The 17,889-nt window shown below is 43.3% G+C and overlaps 1 protein-coding gene across 5 annotated transcripts in view; it reads left to right on the plus strand.

Moving 5' to 3' along the window:
* The window catches only part of LOC139552090 (disabled homolog 2-interacting protein-like), a 222,111-nt gene extending 215,612 nt beyond the window's left edge, over positions 1 to 6,499 (plus strand). For all 5 annotated transcript variants that reach the window (XM_071363495.1, XM_071363494.1, XM_071363493.1 and 2 more), the window contains one exon: positions 88 to 6,499. In XM_071363495.1, coding sequence (XP_071219596.1) covers positions 88 to 255 — 168 coding nt within the window. In that variant the 3' untranslated portion in view covers positions 256 to 6,499. The remainder of the gene's footprint in view (positions 1 to 87) is intronic.
* The last annotated feature ends 11,390 nt before the right edge of the window (positions 6,500 to 17,889 follow it).

Raw genomic sequence — 17,889 nt, forward strand, 5'->3', positions numbered from 1 at the left:
CTCTGTCTCACCCCCCTCCCTCCGTCTCTCCTGCTCTCTAACCCAGTGTTTCTCTCTCTCCCTCCCCCTCTCTCTCTCTCTCTGCAGGAGAAGCGTATAGCGTCTCTTGACGCAGCCAACGCCCGTCTGATGAGTGCTCTGACCCAGCTGAAGGAGCGTTACAGCATGCAGACCCGTAATGGCATCTCCCCGACCAATCCCACCAAGCTCCAGATCACTGAGAACGGAGAGTTCAGGAACAGCAGCAACTGCTAGAGAGAGACTGATAGAGTGTGTGTGTGTGTGCGCACGTGTGTGTGTTGGCTGGTGCTTGTAGAGGACACTTCCTTATATGGACACTAAACGGGGGTTAGTCTGAGTGAGGAGACCACTGTGAGGGGCCAAGCAGCGAGGAGGCGGGACTTCAGTTTGACAGACAGCTGACCAAGTCAGTGACAGCGAATCAATGGACAGAGCTGAACACCAGTGGGCCCTGCAGAGGAGGAGGCGGGACAAGCTGTAGATATGAACTGAACGCTCCATTAATCAACCGATTTGGATGTTTCCATTGGATGTATGCAGTTGCTGGGACAATTTCAGACACTCTTCCCTAAAGCTTTGGACAAATCACTATAATCAACACAATGTCTGTCAAATAGTCACCCAATCCTCTCTCTTCCCCTCTCCTCTGTTTTCCTCTCCTTTCCTGACCTCCTCTCTTCTCTGTTACGACCAGGTCATGTGGACCGTGTACAAAACAAAACAATAATAACAGAAAAATAATTTATAGTAGTGTTAAATCTCAAAGAAAAGTATTTTTGTCCAATGGTTTATTTAGATCTTATCTCATTCTTTTAAAAACCAAATATGAGCTTTGAAATATGTTTTTGTCCAGACTGATATTGCTGTTTAAGTCCTTGGGTGTGTTCCAAAGTGCCCCGCAATCCCGTACAATAATAATACTTTTTGGGGGAATTTTAGTTTGTGGTCAAAAAGACCAAGGAACTTACTGTTCCTAAGTATTCCCAAGAATAAAATACATTTAATAAAATTTGAAAAAGACATACAGTGGCTTCGGAAAGTATTCAGACCCCTTGACTTTTTCCACGTGTTACGTTACAGCCTTATTCTAAAATAGATTACATTTTTTAAATCCTGAGCAATGTACACACAATATCCCGTAATGACAAAGCGAAAACAGGTTTTTAGAAATGTTTGCAAATGTTTTAACATTTTAAAACAGAAATACCTTATTTACATAAGTATTCAGACCCTTTGCTATGAGACTCGAAATTGAGCTCAGGTACATCCAGTTTCCATTGATCATCCTTGAGATGTTTCTACAACTTGATTGGAGTCCACCTGTGGTAAATTCAATTGATTGGACATGATTTGGAAAGGCACACACCTGTCTATATCAAATCCCACAGTTGACAGTGCATGTCAGAACAAAAACCAAGTAATGATGTCGAAGGAATTGTCCGTAGACCCCCGACACAGGATTGTGTCCTGGCACAGATCTGGGCAAGGGTAACAAAAAATTCTGCAGCATTGAAGATCCCCAAGAACACACTGGCCTCCACTATTATTTAATGGAAGCAATTGGGGGAGAAGGGCCTTGGTCAGGGAGCTGACCAAGAAACCGGTGGTCACTCTGACAGAGCTCTAGAGTTCCTCTGTGGAGATGGGAGAACCTACCCGAAGGACAACCATCTCTGCAGCACTCCACCAATCAGGCCTTTATGGTAGAGTGACGGACGGAGCCACTCCTCAGTAAGAGGCACATGACAGCCTCCTTATAGTTTGCCAAAAGGCACCTAAAGACCCCCCAACCATGAGAAACAAGATTCTCTGGTCTGATGAAACAAAGATTGAACTCTTTGGCTTTAATGCCAAGCGTCAAGTCTGGAGGAAACCTGGCACCATCCGGACGGAGAAGCATGGTGGTGGCAGGATCATGCTGTGGGGATATTTTTCAGCAGCAGGAACTGGAAGACTAGTCAGGATCGAGGCAAAGATGAATGGAGCAAAGTAGAGATCCTTGATGAAATCCTGCTCTGGAGCGCTCAGGACAGACTGGGGTGAAGGTTCACCCTCCAACAGAACAACGACCCTAAGCACACAGCCAAGACAACGCAGGAGTGGCTTCGGGACAAGTCTCTGAATGTCCTTGAGTGGCCCAGCCAAAGTCCGGACTTGAACCCAATTGAACATCTTTGGAGAGACCTGAAAATAGCTGTGCAACGACGCTCCCCATCCAACCTGACAAAGCTTGAGAGGATCTGCAGAGAAGAATGCGAGAAACTCCCCAAACACAGGTGTGCCAAGCTTGTAGCGTCATACTCAAGGACACTCGATGCTGTAATTGCTGCCAAAGGTGCTTCAACAAAGTAAAAGGTCTGAATACTTATGTAAATGTGATATTTAATTGTTTTAATTTTTATTAGCAAACATTTCTAAACACCTGTTTTTGCATTGTCATTATGGGGTATTGTGTGTAGATTGATGAGGGGGGGGGGGGGATTTAATCAATTTTAGAATAAGGCTGTAACGTAACAAAATGTGGAAAAAGTGAAGGGGTCTGAATACTTTCCGAAGGCACTGTATGTGACCGTGTCTCAATGTAATCAAGGTATGAAATGTATTGTATTTGAAAATAATAATCTTCATTTGGGCTTAGTTGTGGTCAATTTGCAGTGTACAAATTATTATAACAATGTTCCGGTCCCCAACCATCCACTCCGTCAAAAATAGTCCCGCAGCAGAATCTAGTTGCCTACTCCTGCCCTACCACAGGGCTGTTCAATGTCAGTCCTGGAGGGTCGAAACACTTCTGGTTTTCATCCTCTCCCTATATAGTGCACTTTGTGAAAGCTATTGGTACATGAAACGCCTTAAGTAAGGAACACATCTCTACTTTGTCCTTCAGACCCCCTATTCCTGCAAAAAAAAAGGCACGTGTTATGATACTGTGGATTTGTAAAGGAATATAAATATATTGTACAAATACATCACGCAATGTGTTATGAACACTAAATCATGACCTGTGTGTGAAAATATATTAATGAAATGTAAGATAGATGTATGCATATTTCATTTTTCCTCTATAAACTATTCATGAGATATAGATATATTTGGTCATGTCAAATACAAAAGAAGCCCGTTCCAAGGAGTGGGTGATTGCGGCTATAGTGTGTATTATAGGGCTTCGGGGGAGGGAGAGACTGCACACTATGCTGTGAGTAGCACAATCAACAGATGAAATACAATCCAGTTTTAGTTCTTCTTCTTAACCTTTACTTTATCCAGGTTTTGGAGACAGACCTGGTTGGATTGAGGTTTGCTTTAGTGCTTCATCAATAATGTTGAATCGACGTTGAAACAATGATGTATGTTGGTTGTGTGTCGCTTTGCGTTCAGGACCCTCGCCATGGCTGGTCTGATAGCCCTGTAGCACAAGGACAGAGAGAGTTGTGTTGTTGAACACAATATTATACTGTACACTGGACTGGTGTGTGTTATATGTGACCTCACAGGTTAGAATCGTACTCTTTCTTAAAACTCTCCTGTTTGCTAATTCATGTCAAAGAAGCATGCTGCATAAAGACTGTGACCCCCCACTTCGCTTCGAGGCATCTATCTCTCCTCTCCTCTTTTTCTCTCCCCTTCTCCCTCATTCCCTCTCTCTATTGAATGTGAAGATGCTACTCAAACACACGGTTGGTCTTAATGTGGGGTCTAGGCCTATTGTCCCTGAATGATCCTATAGCTACTGTTCCGCTTGCTCCCACCAGCCCACAGGCATTTTCAGCATCTATATTTTGTATATTTTTGTATTCATTCTTCTTACCTTTACAGATGAGTTAAGGATTGAAAAAATCTGCATGCTTCGTTTTGGCGCTATAACGAATGGTAGCGACTCACTGCGACACCATTCAAAAAATTAAACGTTTCCAATATAGGAAGATGATGAAATGTTGTTTTTATGAGTTGCTGCAGACATGATTTATATGTGATTTATATATCATATAAATATATGATAATGATGAGTGTATCAAGAGGCTGGACAGCCTTGGAGACGAGAGTGTAGATAAAATGTTCACAATATTTTTAACTAATGTTAAAAAGAGAGCCTTTTTTTGTAAATGTACCTTGTGTTCAATAATACTGCTGTATCGATTGATATGACATCATGGATATTGTAAATAGCTCAACCAGCCATCTGTCCTGTTCAGTTAGATCTCCAGGTTTTAGCGCAATTCTCTAATCCCCCCCCGCATTCAGTATTCTCTTTTTTTATCAAGGGAAAAACACTTCAAAAGTATATTGCAAAAAAATGTAAATGACTATGTTGACTCTGAGAGGTTTTGGATGATGTCTGGTGTGTACAGGTCGGAGAGAGTCCAAACGTCCAGCGACCTATGACCCAATCAGGTGTGGTGAGAGAGAAACACAAGCACAAAACCCCATTTGTCATCAGCCCAGCTCTGCACTTTTACAATGGAGGTTTTAAGCATTGATAGAGCTGGATTCAAACCTTATCGGATTTAAATTCAAAGGCAATGTTCCCGCGTTCGCAGAGACTTACTTACTTCGCTCCTTTGGGAGCTCCCTTGTGGGTTCCAGTATAGCGCTTGCCTGGTGATGTTGGAGGGGAACTTTCGGAGGGTGAGGCCGATCCATCCCCATCTTCTCCTCCGGATCTCCTCTTCCACCGGAACCTGGCTGGTGCGCTCCCACAGGTCAATGTTACTGACTCTGTCCATCCATCTGATGTTAAGGATGCGTCGCAGGCACTTGTTTATGAAGCTCTGAGTTGTTGTTATTGTGGGTTTTGTTGTCCTCCGTTTTTCTGAGCCATACAGCATCACTGACTTAATATTGGTGTTGAAAGGGTTTGTGTTTTTTATTTTCCTGGAGCTCCAGATGTTTCTTTGGGAGATGAAGGCTACTCTTGCTTTTTGAATTCTGCCTTTACACGCTGCTCGGTTTCGCCTTGTTTGGTGATGACGCATCACAGATAGGTGAAGGAACTGGCATCCTCCAGGGGTTCTTCTCTGAGGGTGATTGGATTGTTAGATTCGTTGTTGATCGTCATCTTGGTTTTGTTTCTGTGGATATGGAGTCTTGGTTGGGATGATGTGGTGTCCAGGTCTGACGTTTTATCTTGCGTTTGCTGTTGACTGTGTGACAGGAGTGCTAGATCCTCCGCAGATTTGAGGTCGTCCAACTGTGTCCATAGAGACCATCGTATGCCATGTCATCTGTTCTCGGTTGTCTTCCTCATGATCCAGTCAATGTCTAACATGAAAAAGAAGGGTGACAGGAGACATCCCTGTTTTTCTCCAGTCAGGACTCTGAAGGGTGTGCTAAGCTTGCCGGCATGCACAACCCTGCATGTTATGCCATTGTAGGTAGTGCAGATCATTCTGACAAGCTCTGGTACACCATAGTGTCTGAGGAACCTCCATAGGGCGTCTCTGTCTAGGCTGTCAAATGCTTTCTCATAGTCCACGAAGTTGACATACAGGGATGAGTTTCAGTCAACGGATCGAATGTAATGCGGAGCGGAAACTGCATTTACCCGTAAGCGCTGCATATGTCAGCTCAATTGGAAATGATCTAGACATTTTAACGTGGATCTTCCGCGACACGGATTGAATCCAGCCCCTAGTCTACGTTCCATAAACACACCCCTGTCTTTTGGACTGCAGAAGTGTGCACTCCTGGCTTGATCAGCCATGTCGTGGAGTGTACTACTGAGTGCAATACTCATATAATTTGCTCACTCAATTTACTTCAATTGTCTATTTTATGTCCAGCATTTTGAGGGGAAAAGAGATTACTGACTGTTGTAGAGAGGGCTTAATGAAGTCAAGACTTCTGTCTTTAGGGATGTGTTCTCTCTAGTCCTCTGTATAGTCTCTACCTCTAAAGTGAAACAGGAAAAGGAAAATGCCAACTCTCCCAAATCAGCTAGTTTAATAGTGGTATAAACTGTCGTTATCTATTAGTGTTACCAGTGCCACATAGCATAATGTCACTCACATAGAAATAGGCAATGCAATGTCCTTCATTTGGCTATCAATTCTAAATCCTCTGTATGTTTCTGGTCACGTCCCACCTCTGTTCCACCTTCATTAAGTTTTTAAAGAATGTAGGAGAGGAGAGTCAGAGAGAGAAATGTGATGATGATGTCTCTGTAGCCACACACACACAATTATACAGTACATACAGTACAGTTACAGCCAGTGGAAAAAAAATACTATAAACTAAAAATATATCTATAAATAAAGTAAAAGATGTATGTTTTCTAATATCTTGTAGAAAATGCTTTTGTAATGATGTTGAAAGTAAAGTATTTGCTGGATTCTGCTTCCTTGGACAACAGTGACAAAAACAATAATGTACAGAGGAATTTGTTTGTGTTGACGATATATATATAAAAAAAAACAATGTGGCTGTGCAATTTATGTACATTTGCAACTAGACTTATTAAAGTTTTATTTAGCTATTTTAAGCCTCTGCCTTGTGTGTTTCTTGCCACTGTGGTGAATACATTTTCCAATACATTTATATTTTCAATACCATGTGATTTTGGTAAGTGCAACAATCACGTAACGGTTGTCTCAAATTGATATGCGGTTTTCATGTGACTCAGACGAAAAACCTCAACATATTTCCAGCCACAACCTATAATTCAGCCGCAAACCAGTAGATTCAGACCTATAATTTGGTAAACACTGTTTTAGATGATTGACAGGTATTAAATCAGATACAACTTGGCTTATGATGAGAAAATGTACACATCTTCTAAGATACTCAGTCTAGTAATAGAATGATGATTACGAGAACCATTTAGAGGAGGGGAAGATGGAGGGAGAGAGCCTAAAGAGGGAGAGAGCTAAAAGATGAGAGGAAGATGGGGAGAGGTAAAAGAGGGGTAGTGAGTGGTGCATGCTCCTCAGCTAGGCTGACCTACATACTGTCTGATTGTTATTCCCCACAGTAGCTGGGAGAGAAGAAGAAGAGAAGAGGGAAAGAGGGAGAATGCTCCAAAACACATGAGCTGAAAATGCTCAAAAACTCTATCCTACCTTACCCAAGGTAGACATTATTTCTTGCCATGTATTACAGTCAGGGCTGGGTAGGTTACTTTCTAAATGTAATCCATTACAGTTACTAGTTACCTGTCCAACATTTTAATCTGTAATGTAACTTTTGGATTATCCAAATTCAGTAAAATAATCTGATTACTTTCAGTTACTTTTGGATCACTTTCCCATAAGAGGCATTAGAAGAAGCCAAAAATAATCCATCAAACGTGTTTGGTTTGTCATCATAGTGGTCTCCGACTTGTGGTCAGACTCGCTCAGGTGGAACAAACGTAAACTTGTGCCTTTTTCCAATGCTGCATTGAATGTCATTGACAAAACAGAAAGGTGTCAACGTATTTTTTTTCACTAATATCGTTTCTGAATTTAAAAGTAATCCAAGAACGCTGTGTTTACACAGGCAGACCAATTCTGAACTTTTTTCTACTAATTGGTCTTTTGACCAATCACATCTGATCTTTTTCAGATCTGATTGTTCAAAACACCAATTAGTGAAACAAATATCAGAATTTGCCTGTGTAAACACAGCCGAAGTAATCATCTAGTTTTTTGAAAGTATCTGTAATCTAATTACAATATTTTTGCTGGTAACATAACTGATTGCAGTTAGTTTTTTTTGTAATCCGATTACGTGTAATCAGTTACTCACCAACCCTGATTACAGTACGTTAAAGTGTGCTATATGCTACACTTCAAAGAAAATGGCTTAACACCAGTGTAGAATTATTGCCCTGTGGGCCAGTAACAGGCAGTGATGTGCAGTAAGGGTAGGCAAGGTAGGCAGTGCTAAGTCTGTGAAAAGACTATAAGATGGCCCCAATATACATAGCAGTTCTGCTTCTAGCTCATAAGTAACTTTGCAGTATTTTTATATTTTTTTGTAATTTCTTTCATTATTAGCCCAGAACGTTTTTTTGAAAGAACTTCTGAGTATCAGAATAGCAGTAACTCACTAGCATTCCTACCAGAAATACGACTTTCCCGAATCGGATCCCCCAAGGCAATTGAATTTATCCCAGAGGCTGCTCCAAGACACCGCCGTTGGAGAAGAGGTATTCTGAGTGGACTTCTAGTCTGACTCAGGAGGCGTGCACACCATCCACCGCATCTGAGGATATTACTCGCTAATACTCAGTCCCTGGACAATACAGTAGACGAGCTCAGGGCGAGGATCTCCTTTCAGAGAGACATCAGGAACTGTAACATACTTTAACATACTCTCCGGATATACTGTCCCCATCCATACAGCCATCTGGGTTCTCAGTACATTGCGCAGACAGGAATAAAGAACTCTCCGGGAAGAAGAAAGGCTGAGGTGTTTGTTTCATGATTAACAACTCATGGTGTGATTGTGATAACATACATAAACTCAAGTACTTTTTTTCACCCAACCTAGAATACCCCACAATCAAATTCCAACCGTATTACCTCAAGAGAATTCTCTTCGGTTATAGTCACACCTGTGTATATTCCCCCTCAAGCCAATACCTCAACGGCCCTCAAGGAATTACACTGGACTTTGTGCAAACTGGAAACCTCACAAATCATATCATGACCTATAGCCAGAAACTCAAACAGGAAGTACCCGTGCTAAGTTCTATTTACGCTGGTCTGACCAATCGGAGTCCATGCTTAAAGATTGTTTTGATCATGCCAGTGGTAATGGCTGGAGCGGAATCATTGGAATCATATATGTATACCTCAAACACATGGTTTCCATGTGGTTGATGTGTCGTGGTAATTCTAATCAATAATGAGGAGAGAAGGTCAATCACCAATAAGGATATTAACTTTATTAAAAACGTATCGATAAGGGTGTAGGTCAATGCAACATACAAGGTGAATCGATTGAGTTCTCGAATAATACAGAGACGCAAGGGGTTTACATAGAAACCCAAGAACTGCTAAGTCATGGTTGGTTCCACTCCTCCCCGGCAGATCAGGGCATCATAAGCTACCTTGTTTTCTTCTTGTGGCCAGGTGTATTGGTTGTGTGAGGTCATAGTGCAGAAACAAGTGATAACGGCTGTTCCATTTACTCCTTTCTCTACCAAGCTAGTCTCCATTCTCTTCCACCTCCCCACACCTGTGCCCTTGGAAGATAGTAAAAGAACAGGAGGGACTGAAGAACTGTGGTCACTCTCAGAGGCTCTTTGTCTTATGCTGTGTGACCGGGTTACTCAGAAGCAAAGATGATTGAAAACAATACAGGTCTATCTGTTCCTCAAGTTTATCTCCATCCCATGTCCTTGACTACACGCCTAGACCAGCAGCGGGGAGTGAACGTGGAAGAGATGAATCATCCTTTCTCAGAAGCACAGCATTGTCACTAAAGAAATGTCTTTACTATTGTTAAGCATAGTAATTGTTAACTATTAATATTAAACAAATCAGGTAAATATGTGATTTTCTCTCACAGATGCCATTCCATTTTCTCCATTCCAGCCGTCATTATGAGTCGTCCTCCCCTCAGGAAACGATGAGCTATTTGATACCATTCCACTGATTCCACTCCAGCCATTACCACGAGCCTGTGCTCCCCAATTAAGGTCCCACCAACCTCCTGTGGATCACGCGGACTGGGATATGTTCCGGGTTACCTCTGAGAATAAGATCGACGTATACACTGACACGATGACTGAGTTGTTCCCACTGTGACTATTAAAACATACCCAAACCAGAAACCGTGGATAGAGGGCAGCATTCGCGCAAAACTGAAAGCACAAACCACCTCATTTAACCACAGCAAGGTGACTGATAATATGGTTGAATACAAATAGTGCAGTTATGCCCTCCGTAAGGCAATCAAACAGGCAAACCGTCAGTACAGAGACAAAGTGGAGTCGCAATTAAAAGGCTCAGACACGAGACGCATGTGGATGGGACTCCAGACAATCATGAATTACAAAGGGAAAACCAGCCACGTCGCAGACATCGCCATCTTGCTCCCAGACAGACTAAACACCTTCTTCACCCGCTTTGAGAATAACACAGTGCCACCAACGCGGCCCTCTCCCAGGGACTCTGGTCTCTCGTTCTCCGTAGCCGACATGAGTAGGACATTTAAGCGTGTTAGCCTGGCAAAGCTGCCGGCCCAGACGGCATCCTAACCGCGTCCTCAGAGCATGCGCAGACCAGCTGGCTGGAGTGTTTACGGACATATTCAATCTCTCCCTATCCCAGTCTGCTGTCCCCACTTGCTTCAAGATGTCCACCATTGTTCTTGTACCCAAGAAAGCAAAGATAACTGAACTAAATGACGATCGCCCTGTAGCACTCATTTCTGTAATCATGAAGTGCTTTGAGAGGCTAGTTAAGGATCATATCACCTCCATCTTACCTGACACCCTAGACCCACTTCAATTTCCATACCGCCCCAAGCTCATCATTAAGCTCGGAGCCCTGGGTCGGAACCCCGTCCTGTGCATTTGGGTCCTGGACTTCCTGACGGGGCGCCCCCATGTGGTAAAGGTAGGAAACAACACCTGCACTACACATCCTCAACACAGGGGCCCTACAAGGGTGTGTGCTCAGCCCTCTCCTGTACTCCCTGTTCACCCATGACATGCATGGCCACGCACGCCTCCAGATGACAACAGTATTAGGCCTGATTACCAACAAAGACGAGACAGCCTACAGGTAGGAGAGGAGGGTCCATCCACATCGACGGGACCGCAATGGAGAAGGTGAAAAGCTTCAAGTTCCTCTGTGTACACATCACTGGCAATCTGAAATGGTCCACCCACACAGACAATGTGGTGAGGAAGGCGCAACTGTTCAACCGCAAGAGGCTGAAGAAATTTGGCTTGTCCCTAAGACCTTCACACACTTTTACAGATACACCATTGAGGGCATCCTGTCGGGCTGTATCACCACATGGCATGGCAACTTCACCGCCCGCAACCGCAGGGCTCTTCAGATGGTGGTGCGGTCTGTCTAACGCATCACCGGGGGCACACTGCCTGCCCTCCAGGACACCTACAGCAACCGATGTCACAGGAAGGCCAAAAATATCATCAAGGACATCAACCACCCGAGCCACGACCTGTTCACCCCGCTAACATCCAGAAGGCAAGGTCAATACAGATGCATTAAAGCTTCTATCTCAAGGCCATTAGACTGTTAAATTGCCATCACTAGTCGGCCTCCAACCAGTGCACCTGCCCTGAACTTAGTCATTGTCACGGCTACCACCCGGATACTCAACCCTGCCCCATAGAGGCTGCTGCCCTATATCCATAGACATGGAATCACTGGTCACTTTAATAATGGAACACTGGTCACTTTAATAATGTTTGATACTGTTTTACTCATTTAATTCAGAAAGCATTCAGACCTTTTCCACATTTTGTTAAGTTACAGCCTTATTCTAAAACAGATTAAATCGTTTTTATTCACACAATAACCCACAATGATAAAGGAAAAACTGTGTTTTTATCAATTTTAGCAAAAATAGTTCTATAAAAATTAAATAACATTGACATAAGTATTCAGACCCTTTACTCAGTACTTTATTGAAGAACCTTTGGCTGCGATTACACCCTTGAGTCTTCTTGGGTATGACGCTACAAGCTTGGCACACTTGTATTTTGGGAGTTTCTCCCATTCTTCTCTGCAGATCCTCTCAAGCTCTGTCAGGTGGGATGGGGAGCATCGCTATTTTCAGGTCTCTCCAGATATGTTTGATCGGGTTCAAGTCCGGGCCCTGGCTGGGCCACTCAAGGACATTCAGAAACTGCGATTTCTGCGATTTCTTAGCTGTGTGCTTAGGGTTGTTGTACTGTTGGAAGGTGAACCTTCACCCCAGTCTGAGGTCCCGAGCGCGCTGGAGCAGGTTTTCATCAAGGATCCCTCTATACTTTGGCTCCGTTCATCTTTCCCTCGATCCTGACCAGTCTCCCAAGCCCTGATTCTGGAAAACAACTGACATTCAGGCCAAAGAGTTGGTTTCATCAGACCAGATAATCTTGTTTCTCAAAGTCCTTTAGTTGCCTTTAAGCAAACTCCAAGTAGGCTGTCATGTGCCTTTTACTGAGGAGTGGCTTCCGTCTGGCCACTCTACCATAACGGCTTGATTGGTGGAGTGCTGTAGAGATGGTTGTCCTTCTGGAAGATTCTCCCATCTCCACAGAGAAACTCTGGAGCTCTGTCAGAGTGAGCATTAGGTTCTTTGTCACTTCCCTGACCAAGGCCCTTCTCCCCCGATTGCTCAGTTTGGCTGGGCCGACAGCTTTAGGAAGAGTCTTGGTGGTTCCAAAATTCTTCCATTTAAGAATGATGGAGGCCACTGTGTTCTTGGGGACCTTCAATGCTACAGACATTTTTTGGTACCCTTCCCCAGATCTGTGCAGACACACAATCTTGTTTTGGAGCTCTACAAAACAATTCCTTCGACCACATGGATTGGTTTTGTCTCTGGCATGCACTGTCAACTGTGGGACCTTATTTAGACAGGTGTGTGCCTTTCCAAATCATGTCCAATGAATTTAATTTACCCCAGGTGGACTCCAATCAAGTTGTAGAAACATCTCAAGGATGATCAATGGAAACAGGATGCACCTGAGCTCAATTTCGAGTCTCATAGCAAAGGGTCTGAATATTTATGACGGTTGTAAATACCTGCAGGAAAACTCTTTCTCCCACTCTTTCAGAAATGGAAGCTAAATGCCTTTGTTACCACAGAGAGAGACGTTGCAGTACGGTAACATCAAAAGGTTGAATAATGAAACAATATTTCTGTAATCCAAACAGTTGGAAGGGTCCGTGGGTACTTAAAGAACAATCATGTCTAATTCATTACTAATTTGTGAAGTAACTATGGACAGTAGAACATAACTATCCCTGAATGTGTATCTTTCCCACTGATCCGATTCACATCTAGATGCTGTGGAACGTATATGACTAAATATGAAACTATTTGTGAGAACATGTAATGGGATGTTAGCCTTCTAAATTAGAAAATAGTTTTTCATATGAAGTCTTAACCAGTCAGTGACATCACCCACGTGTGTTGTTTTTTTTTACTATCTAATGTTTTTCATCAATGAGTCTGGTGGTTTTCATGCTCAAAATCTAAAAGTGCTAAAACTGCATCAAAACTTCAGAAAAGGCACCAGAGTGCGCATGCCTTCCTTCCTATCCATTCAAATTCATTTAAATCGTTGACGATGGCCATCCCTGACTACAGTCACTCTTATTGGACAGGCTCAGCATAGGTCTTGCTGCCTAGCTTCAGTCATTGCATTGAGCCCATTTCATATTTTGCGCATGCGTATTGCCTAAACAAGTTGTGTGGGTAAGCCTGTGGGTAATTTTGGGCATGTGTCTACATCATTTGGCGCTCCTTTGAACTGAACAAAGCTACAGTAGCTAGCTTGCAAAAACAACCTGGCAAATTGACATTATACTACATTACACAACATTTTCCAAACTTGGTATAATTCAGAGGGGAAGACCAACACCTGCGCTGCCGACCTTCATCAGAGGAAGCGACAGAAAGTCATCAGGACAAGGACACGCTCGGGCCCGGCTCCACGAGGTGGCAAAAGGTAGATTTGCCACCTCAGTTTTAGTTTTATATCCCTGTATAAAAATAGCAAAAAAGTGAAAATGATTTAGTGACAGATTGGCGCAAAATCAATGTCTCCACTGCGCTGATCAGCAACCATGGACAGAGCGCCCCGCGGAGAGAGTGTGTGTAAGCGGGCTATGGAAAGCCACTGGGCGGTTAGGTAGGCTAAGACTCCTTCGGGTTTCCATAAGCGTGAAAAAACACTACTTATCTGTGGTAGGCTACGTGAATAACGTGGTAGGCTATGTGGATAACGTGGTAGGCTATGTGAATACTGTGATACGCCTCCGCCTGTAATTTTGATTTTGATTCATAAGGACGGGGTCAAGTTTACAGTTGAAGCTGCTTCACTCAACTCTGCCTCACACCCCACCACTACAGAAATATGTTAGCTGCTTAGCTAGCTGTAAAAGGCATTAGCGTTTTTTTTTGCCTATTTAGCTTCAACCAGCTAATCTGCCACTGCCACAAAGGATCTCAGAAATCAAACCACGAGGCCGCCGCCCAGCAGCGATGATGCTTGAAGAGCTTATCCCCCCTTTCAAAAGTGGCGCCAGGATAACGGCTCAACAGCCCCCTCCAACTGTTCCTGACCTTCTTGGAACAGAGGAGCCAGCCCAGGTTAGCCTAGAATCCTAATGCAAACAGGGCCTTCACCCAAGGCGGATATTGTAGCTGGAAGCATGCTATTGATACAACCAAATGATTCGCATCAAGCAAGGAGAATTTTAAAGGTACTGCACTGTGGAATGAAAACAAGTTCGAAGTTCAATGGGAAATGAGATGTCAACACGTGTTAATGATAGGCAGCTGGCAATAACTAATTTTCCACTTTGACAAACCATCAATCAATCAAAAGTATTTATAAAGCCCTTTTTACATCAGCAGATGACACAAAGTGTTTTACAGAAACCCAGCATAAAACCCCAAACAGCAAGCAATGCAGATGTAGAAGCACGGTGGCTAGGAAAAACTCCCTAGAAAGTCAGGAACCTAGGAAGAAATCTAGAGAGGAATCAGGCTCTGAGGGGTGGCCAGTCCTCTTCTGGCTGTGCCGGGTGGAGATTATAAGAGTACACGGCCATTTAAGGCCAGATTGTTCGTCAAGATGTTCAAACATTCATAGATGACTAGCAGGGTCAAATAATAGTCACAGTGGTTGTAGAGGGTGCAACAGGTCAGTAGCTCTGGATTAAATGTCAGTTGGCTTTTCATTGCCGAGCATTCAGAGGTCGAGACAGCAGGTGCGGTAGAGAGAGAGAGAGCCGAAAACAGCAGGTACGGGACAAGGTAGCGCATCCGGTGAACAGGTCAGGGTTCCCTAGCCGCAGGCAGAACAGGAGCAGCAGCACAACCAGGTGGACTGGGGACAGTCTGGAGTCAACAGGCCAGGTAGTCCTGAGGCATGATGCTAGGGCTCAGGTCCTCCGGGAAGGAAGGGAGGGAGAGAGGGAGAGAGAGAGGGAGCATACTTAAATTCACACAGGACACCAGATAAGACAGGAGAATTACACCAGATAAAACAGACTGACCCTAGCCCCCTGGCACATAGACATGTTCAGTCAGCACAGACGAAGCATGCTACACCCAAGGAAAGCTCAACTAATCCAACTGGGATTTGAGGGGGATTTTAGAAGAAGATTTCGGCAGGAATGAAATGCTCGATTTCTCAACTCTTCTGAAAAGCTAACAATCTAGCTGGTTGGTTTTGATCAAAATCTTGGTGGTATAGCGAGTGGCGTCATTTTCAGCAAAAACCTAGGGAATAGGGAATAGCAAAATGGGAATAGAACTTTTATGTTCGTTGTGGTATAGCATGATATAAGCAGAATTCAATATAATTCCAATGCCCCAGGGTATAGTTGCATATCGGTATGTTTGATCATAGAAACAAATGGGTTACATTCTATTTCTTGGTAGCCTATTGCTTTTCCTGGTTGTAAATGGAACTGTCCATACTGGTACCGTGTTTATGGTAGGCCGGCATTGCTTAATTGATTACATGGGTGGGTCGAATTTGAGCCACGGAAGTGTATTACCATATACACAACCCAACATGTTGCTGGACTAATGAGCGGCGTGATTTTCTCTGTTTGAAGCGGGCCTATAGGCCTATTTATTTGACAAGGCAGCTGTGCATGGCTGCATCTCACTGTAGTAGGCTGTGTTTTGGTTATTTGCATTCACCTTTTGTTTACTGCGTTTGTTTACTATTAATGTAACTAGCCTAAATACAGATTGTGTCATAACTTTATCAATCTGATATTTTGTTTATAGGCCTATGGTAGGCCTACCGCTGTTTTGTTCTGTTCGCATTCATTCGCAGTTGTGTAGGTATTCTAAGCCAAACTGCTATTCAGTATTTTTGTTTTGATTGAATAAGCTACTTTCAGCATTTAGTTTGTATTGTTTTGGTAAGACAGCTGTGTGTACGGCTGCATTCACATAGGGTAATTCACCTATTACAAACAGTCTATCTAGCTTGTAGTCTAAATTCATTGCCAAATAGGCCTTGCTTTAGTGTCTAGGGCGCTGTCAATTGTGCCGATACAGCACAGCGGAGATGGGATGCAGATTTCGTGCCAAACCCTCACCGATTTCAACTGCCCCCTTAGTCACTTTATCGTGGCGCCGGGTCTGGACACGCTGCCCAAGGCCTCTGGATATGATACCTGGCTGTCACAGGCTTCAACCGGTATCTGCTGATGGTCTATGGGAAGATTTTCAGAGAAACTGATGCACTCGTTCGTGTTCTGCAGCATAAAATAATGGACATGGGGTTCTGCTGTGCACGTATCAGCGACACGATGAACGTTGTGGATGCCAGGAGGCAAGTGTTTCTATGATTGGGTTGAGGAGAAATGCACCACACTCGGCCTAACAGACAAAGTAATCCGGAGCAGACGGCCGATCGGAGATGAGAGGAATGTTTTACAACATTTTGGACAATATCAGTGTTCAAATGAAAGCCAGGTTTGATCATTTTGTCATCCTTGGCCCTACAATCCTGTTACTGAGAGGTTCACCCTGAAGGGCAGACTAATGGACTAAGACAGACTAAGTAAAGTTAGTTCTAAATGCATTTTCTTTTGCAATTTGCGGGTTAGTCAACTGTTGAATAAACATGAGAATAGACAGCATTCCCTTTGATGCATTTGATTTATCAAGCTAGAATTTTTTGATGAGACTGACGTTTTGAACTGCATTTTTCAGTCATTTCGATTGTTGATATGGAAAATCCATTAGAACCGTATTTATTAAATATTTGTGGGTAATAATATTTCACATAATATAATATTATTGTGTGTGTGTGTCCCGCGCAGTGCATTGGAAGAATTGTAAATCCATTGTGAAAGGCTATGGAGTTTGCGTTGAAAACTATTCAGATAAAATGTGTCCATACATTGGTCTTTTAGTGCCACCTATTGGTTGTAACTGTGGATGCTACATCGGTCTATGGCTGAGCTCAGTTGTGCAGTGTCATTTTGTCAGATGATACGAAATATGCTGCCATTGGAGGCTCTTTTTTATTAATTTTTTATCTTGGCTACATTGGTATTTACATGTACAATTTTGGTTAATAGCCTATGTCACTGGTTGTTAGAGCTATCTGTTGTATGGTGAAGTTGGGCATTATCAATGTTTATTATTGACTAAGGGCTCGACTCAATCCGTATCGCGGAAGTTCAGCGTAACAGCGTGATTGAAATCTAAAGGCAATGTTTCCACGTTAGCGGAGACCGCATTCACGTTAAAAGCTGCATACAGTATGTCGGCTCAATCGGAACTTACCTTTACATTTCTATCGTGCAATCTGTAACACTTCAGCGATACAGATTGAATAGATCCTTAAATCTGGATTTGATCATAGCCAGTGCCTACCCAGCCACGGACCTCACCGCACGTGCTGTGGACCACATATTAGACTGTGTAGAAAATGTACATTATGTAAGATCCTAACAAATCTAAGATTAGACACAGGCAGCCCAGAATGATGCAAAGCATTACCATCATCCTATAACATAACGGCTTGTCTTTCCACATACACTTCAGAGGCTGAATTGATTGAATTCATGAATGCATTTTCATTGACTCAGGCCTAGGAGCAGGGAGCTAGCGGGGAGGGAGGGAGAAGACGGTGGGTAGGGAACGGACCTCATTCATAATGCCTCCTCATGCTTATTTCACAGAGATGCCTTTAATTGCTCCCGTGAGGCTCACTTA

Source organism: Salvelinus alpinus, chromosome 24 (genome assembly GCF_045679555.1).
Source record: "Salvelinus alpinus chromosome 24, SLU_Salpinus.1, whole genome shotgun sequence".
Taxonomy (NCBI): Eukaryota; Metazoa; Chordata; class Actinopteri; order Salmoniformes; family Salmonidae; genus Salvelinus; species Salvelinus alpinus.